This window comes from Thunnus thynnus, chromosome 10 (assembly GCF_963924715.1).
Source record: "Thunnus thynnus chromosome 10, fThuThy2.1, whole genome shotgun sequence".
Lineage (NCBI taxonomy): Eukaryota > Metazoa > Chordata > Actinopteri > Scombriformes > Scombridae > Thunnus > Thunnus thynnus.
The window spans coordinates 11,991,824-11,998,175 of record NC_089526.1 but is presented as its reverse complement, the minus strand read 5'-3'; the positions used below and the strand labels follow the sequence as shown (position 1 = coordinate 11,998,175).

The 6,352-nt window shown below is 43.3% G+C and overlaps 1 protein-coding gene across 1 annotated transcript; it reads left to right on the top strand.

Annotated features, from left to right (window-relative positions):
* Positions 1 to 3,310: 3,310 nt before the first annotated feature.
* cited4b (Cbp/p300-interacting transactivator, with Glu/Asp-rich carboxy-terminal domain, 4b) lies at positions 3,311 to 6,124 on the top strand. Its single transcript, XM_067600968.1, has 2 exons — positions 3,311 to 3,534; positions 4,478 to 6,124. Exon 2 carries the CDS (start codon positions 4,487 to 4,489, stop codon positions 5,243 to 5,245), a length of 759 nt encoding a protein of 252 aa, XP_067457069.1. The 5' UTR covers positions 3,311 to 3,534; positions 4,478 to 4,486; the 3' UTR covers positions 5,246 to 6,124.
* The last annotated feature ends 228 nt before the right edge of the window (positions 6,125 to 6,352 follow it).

Below are 6,352 nucleotides of genomic sequence, written 5' to 3'. Positions count from 1 at the left end.
AGAGAGAGTGGCAAACTGACTTTTGGTTTCACATCTCAAGGGAAATGTGCATACTGGGACACACTTTGTCCTGTTGAATAAGATGAATCCCCATTCATGTGGATTATGTGTGGCAATGATAACTAAGTAAATGAAAAGTTAGCAAAATTGACCCATAGGTTATACAGTTTAAAGTTGATCATTAAATTTGAAGATCACAAAAATTAGAGGCAGCAAAAATAAAGAGTTTAATATATATATATAAACTGTCCTAAAACACCTGATCAGTTAATTTCCAGGTATTAAAACACATACAGTGAGTATTCATTGTGTATGAGATGAGCCAACATGCTGTAAATCCAATCCATCAATGCAAGTGAAACCAATTTATTTTAAGGATGTGGCAGTATTTCCCCGATTGCTCGGTCATATGGTCCCACCTCTATAAAGCCAAACGTCTATACCTGCTATAAGGCTCTGTACAAGTCTAAAAGTGAATACTGGCAGGGGCAACAGAGGTAGGATTAGTCAGGTAGGTCGGATTGAGTCAGCTGCTCGTAGATCAGTGGCTTTTAGTTGTAGAGGGAGATGCTGACAAAGATTAAAGATGACTGGGCGATTGGTTCAGTGTCCACTGGTAGCTGTGAGCTCATAGTGTTCAGGGTAGCTGTCCATCTAATCTTCTAGTACTGTAAACACAGGATAAATCACTCAGGAGTACATTCAGCCAATGGCCTTAATTCCACTTTAGAATTACTATAATATTCATAAAGTACTGCATAAAGTTGTGCTTAGGTTGCATTTAATATATTAAGCACACAAATACTGGAATACAGTGGAATACATTAGGTGAGCAACTTCAAATAAGTTTCAAGTAGAGATACTGTGCAGATGAGTCTCCATGTAATACACACACTCAGCAGGTGACGGCCCAGGATAGCTTTCATATATTTGGTTTCCCATGAAACACAAAAATAATCCCTTTGTTAGAATGCCCTGGCAAAGCTGCAGGACATTGATTATGACTGGAGCAATGACATGGCCCATGACAGCAGTGCTCCCTTGTAAGATCGCTCACTAGCAGAAGAATATAATGCACATCCAACATAGACCTCTTGACTTTTGTTTTCTTGGTTTGGAATGTCCAACAGAGACACACCACAAAGAGTTAGTATTTTGACTGGCTGCCAGAACAATATCTTGCTCCACAATTTCCTTGTTCTCTGGTTGTACGTGTTAAATTTCCTTCTCCCCAACCAACTTGCAGAACCAGGGATGAAGTTTGTGGTCAATGCCTCATCCAACAGAAGGATTCTTCTGTATAGAGCATCAGTCTTCCACTCTACTCCAGTGGATGCCTTCACTCCAAGGGGGCTCTTCAGACACTCCTAGAGGGCTTGGAAGCGGCAGCTAGATGTTTTATGGCCAACTTCATAACAGCTAGGAAGTTGCTGGAAATAGGGCAGTCGCCTCTGACAGTGGGAATAACATGCAGATGCAGATGATGTTCTGACAGAGTGGATCAACTGTTGCTACCACTCTCTAAAGGAAAGGGCAGTTATTGACTACATTTTTGTGTGCTGTCAGTAAAGAGGAGCCAACGAGGAATGTTAAGACATTTTAAAGGGGGAGCTCACCAATGGTTAAAAATATTCATACTGATTTGCTGAGAGCATGAATATGTGGAGCACAGCAACTAATTCTTTAGAGCCTGTTAGAGGGTGAAACCTGTGTGAAATCAACTCATCCTGCAACTGCAGCGTTTTTATTGCATGTTTTACAGTGTGGCACAGGGGTGTATCCAGGCAGGGAATGGAAGCAACACTTGCACCCTATTGCTCCTCTAAATGAAGGCACATGAACTCTCACTTTCTTGCTCCTTCTCCCTGTAATGCAAGCACACATGCAGACTTACGCATAAGCATATAAAATCAATTAATAGCTCGAGGCAAGGTGTATGTAGACTCCACCTCCAAATCATGCCATAGTCGGAAAAATCTGTGGAACATACACAATGCAGAAGAAGCAGCATATCTTGTACCTAATTACAACAACACAAGCTTGTTCAATGGATATATAATTACAAAATGCATGTATTCCACCACAATCACGGCTGATTGAGATTTCATGCAAATATCTTGGATCTTAAAACAGATGCAGCGATGTGATTGGTGAGCTCCAGAAGGTTTGGACACATTGTCTATGCTCTCTAATGCAAATGACACCATTAGGAGCTTTTTGGCTCTGGGATAAAAAAATAAAGACTGTTTTGATGCATTTTAAAATGCTTGTTTGTATGTTTGTCATACTGTCACAGACTGCAGTAACCCTGCTCTGTTCTCACACAGCGAAAGAAAGAAACTTATGTTGATTCTGTGTTTTGTTTGGACTGACTGGCTGGGTGAGTTTCTCAGAAAGTACCCACACCTGGGAGTGGCTTATTAACACTAGCTTAAAGTGGCCGGACAATGTCAAACAATGACAAACGCCTGCCAGTGGTTGCCCATTTATAGACAAATTCCCTGGACAATAGATTGGCTTGCGCTCCCAAAGTGGTTCCATTCATTTGCAATTGCAGGCAAGAGGTTGTTGTCCTGAAGTGGGCAATCAGAGACATGTGCATCTGCAGAGTGGAAATACACACACACACACAGAAACACACACATCCATAGTCCATACACGAAAACGGAGCGGACACACATCCATGCACGGCAGTAGTTACATTGCCGCTGCAGCCAGTGTGGCCTAGAATAGCACACAGGCTACATTCCTCTGCCCTCCCTCCATCGACTCACACAGCAGACTGGTGGGTCACATGGACTAACAGTGATCTCGGTGATCTTGGAGATGAAGTGCACATACCAGGATAACACTCTTGCTACACATACACATAGTTCAAATAGATAAGTAGGTGTAGACAAGTGCATGGAACATGCACGAGTACGCTAATGTTATGCTGTCTGACAACATACTGGTCTCATGTACAGGCTACTGACTCACACATAATAAGCAGAAAATCATCCTTATTACAAAAAATCTATCTATCTATCTATCTATCTATCTATCTATCTATCTATCTAAATTAATAAAACTTAGCCCCTGTATTTTACAAACACAGGAGCAGCAGTTACTTATGATGACAAACAAGATGTCCAAGTGTTCTTTCAAAAAGAAACAGTGGGGAGGAGGGTATTTAAATTGGCTACTGTGTCACAGCTCTCCAACAGCCCTTTTTTTCTACGCCCATGCACAATTATATTAAGTAGGGCCAATAGGAACAAAGAAGAGGCAGGACCGAAGCTCCACCTCTCCCTTACTGCCTTCCTCTGAGCTTTTTAGATGTACATAATCCCTGAGTTGACCCAGAAAATAGGCAGTCGTTTCAAGATCTGATGCGGCAGTCTTTGTGCGCACCGTCCCCGCTTGAGCATGAAGCGTAACCCTGTGGAATACATACTGTAATTCGGAGGAGCTTTGCCTTGCAGAGGAAAACTGTTTAAAAAAGACGGAGCCGAAGCAAAGTCGCGCAACTTTGTGAAAACGTAGCGGATACGGGTAAGTGATCTTTATCGGATTTATTTGTTAGAGAAATTGGGGTTTTGGTCTGTGGTGCTCTCAAGGGCTGCTGCTGCTCCATTGTTTGCATTCCCTTGTTTCAAACTCGAGATTAAGAAAATAGATATTATTCCACAGTGTCGGGGAAATTGGTGAATACAAACATTTAAACGAGTCGATAAAATGAAATCGAAGCGGGGGACTGAAGCCTTTGTTGAATTTCGTGCCTTATTAGAAATGTGGTGATTCAGCTGTTGGGGAGATGTTGCATGATGTCAGTGTTCTTTGTTGCAACCTTACGTGCGTAAAATGTAACAGATTTTTTTCTGTCTCAGCTGGCATGCAACATAGATGGGATTTAAGCAATGCATTACGCGATGCACGCATTTTTCCTCTTTTCTTGTCGATCTAGTCGTGCATGAATTATTCGGCTGAAAATTCCAAACAATGTCGGACGTTAACCTGTAATTTCAACCTGGGCGTTCATTCCTTGGCACAAAGAGGGAGGTTTTAGGAAGACCAAACACACGAGAAAGGTTTTTGGTGTTCACCAAAATGCAAAACAATCTTGCAGATTGTTTTTCCGGAAGCGTTTTTGGTGGTGTAACTTAAGGTGGCATTATGACATTAAAAGGGAAAAAAATGTATCTTTGTTTCTTTCCAGTGAAGATGAAGAGTGTGGTCACTATAAAAGAAGTCAATTGTCATTAAATTGGTTTGGAATAAAGCAATGCTATATCTCACACATGACAACATCAACACTATTGTTGTTGTATATCTTGACCAGTTTCATACTGGCTCACATTGAAGGACAGTTAAATATGCTATACATGCATGTCATGTCAGTATTAACCCTGCTGCACCTCCTCTAGTGTTTCTACTGCTTCCAAACATCTTGTTTGCCTCTTGTGTTGTCCTAATAGTGTCTCCTCTCTGCTTATAGACAGGAGGCATGGCAGACCATCTTATGATGCCCATGAATCACAGCTCAGCGGGCGCCAGTCTCCACGGTTACAGGATGGGCATGAACGGCCTGCAGGCAGGTCACCAGCAACATGCCAACCAGCAGGGCATGCGGGCGCTGCCCAATGGCCAGATGATGCACTACGGTGGCGCCCAGGCCAACATGGAGACCGCCATGAGGCAGCGGCAGGGCATGGTGGGTGGACCCATGAATGGACAGCTGAATGGGGCCCAGATGGGTCACCACCAGATGACCTCTGGTAACATGATGTATAATGGCCAGCTGCAGCAACAACAGCATCACCCTCAGCAGCAGCAGCAGCAACAGCATCACATGCATCCACAGCAGCACCAGCAACAAGCCCAGCACCCACAGCAGCAGCAACAACAGTTCATGAATGGTGGGTTAACATCTCAGCAGCTCATGGCCAGCATGCAGCTGCAGAAACTCAACACCCAGTACCATGGACACCCACTGGGGCCTATGGGTGGGAACCACATGGGGCCAACAACCCAGTACCGCATGAACCCGGCCCAGCTGGCTAACATGCAGCACATGGCTGGACCAGCACTGGCCCTGAACGGTATGGATGCAGATATGATCGACGAGGAGGTCCTGACCTCGCTGGTCATGGAGCTTGGCTTGGACCGGGTCCAGGAGCTGCCAGAACTCTTCCTTGGCCAGAATGAGTTTGACTTCATCTCAGACTTTGTCAGCAAACAGCAGCCCAGCACCGTTAGTTGCTGAGAGGATCTGGTTTGTGAAGGCGAACAAATGGAGACAGCAGAGTGAGAATTGTCCAGGATGGATGAAGAGTGCTCATCTCTTTACTTTTTATTTTGTGAGCACCTCGCTGTACGACCAAGCCAAGTTGCAGCGCAGGGTGCACAGAAGAGAACTCTGGATATCCACAGTGAACGCACAGTGCTCGAGTCTCACGTGCTGGTGGCCAGAGGGTGGTTGGCTTTAAGGCCTAGTTCCACCTCTCACATTTCCTGGACATGAATGTAATAAAGTAATGCTGAAATTGTCAAAAGCCACTCTGAACAATGCTATGACACTGTGTTTCCTCCAAGCCTGGACTTCATGACAGTTTACCAGTAAAAAGGTGTATTTATTTATTCCTATCTGAGAAAACTGATATAAAGAACAACCACCATCTCCATTTTGGGGTCCAAGTGGTTTTAATGATTTTTGAGAATGAGACGGGGAAGAAAATCGAATTTAAGTTCTCTGCTCATTAATTTTTTTTCCTCCATTATATTTGGCCTAGTATTAAGAATAAGCTCAGATGACAAGGTCATTTAAAAAGAGCCTGCATTTTGCTATCACAAAGGTCAGACACGACAGAAGTACGATGTTAAACAGATTTTAAAAATGGTTCACTTTTGGAAAAGTGGCCTTTTTTAGATGTGATGTTCTCAAAAATCTACTGCTTGTACTGTATGAAGCTGTAAAACTCCAACATGTCCACACTGTTGTGTTCTATTGGAGATGTAGAACCGCCTTAATCGCGCAGATTCTTATTTATTGGTTGTTTATATTGTCCCCTTTTTTGTGGTCAAGATGGGGGGATGGTCTTTGTGAAAGGGGTTTTGAGGATCAATAAAGATGGCCTGGATAGAAGTGTGGCCTGCTTTTCCATTCATTGCACAGTTCTTCCCCCCGGCAGTGGAAAGCTAGCTAAGTGCTTAGGTTAACCTCTGGGTGAAGGGAGACCTCAGTTTCTTTCAAGTCTGGAATGAAAACATTAAATGGATGCAATATTTATGCTTTTTGAGAGGGATATGTACTCTAGTATGTACCTCTTGGGTTTTCAGTATCATAACTCTCCTTAATTTGCCATTTTCATAG

Bases quoted from the DNA above. Each gene is read 5' to 3' on its own strand.
- cited4b (XM_067600968.1), top strand. From the start codon at position 4,487: ATGGCAGACCATCTTATGATGCCCATGAATCACAGCTCAGCGGGCGCC.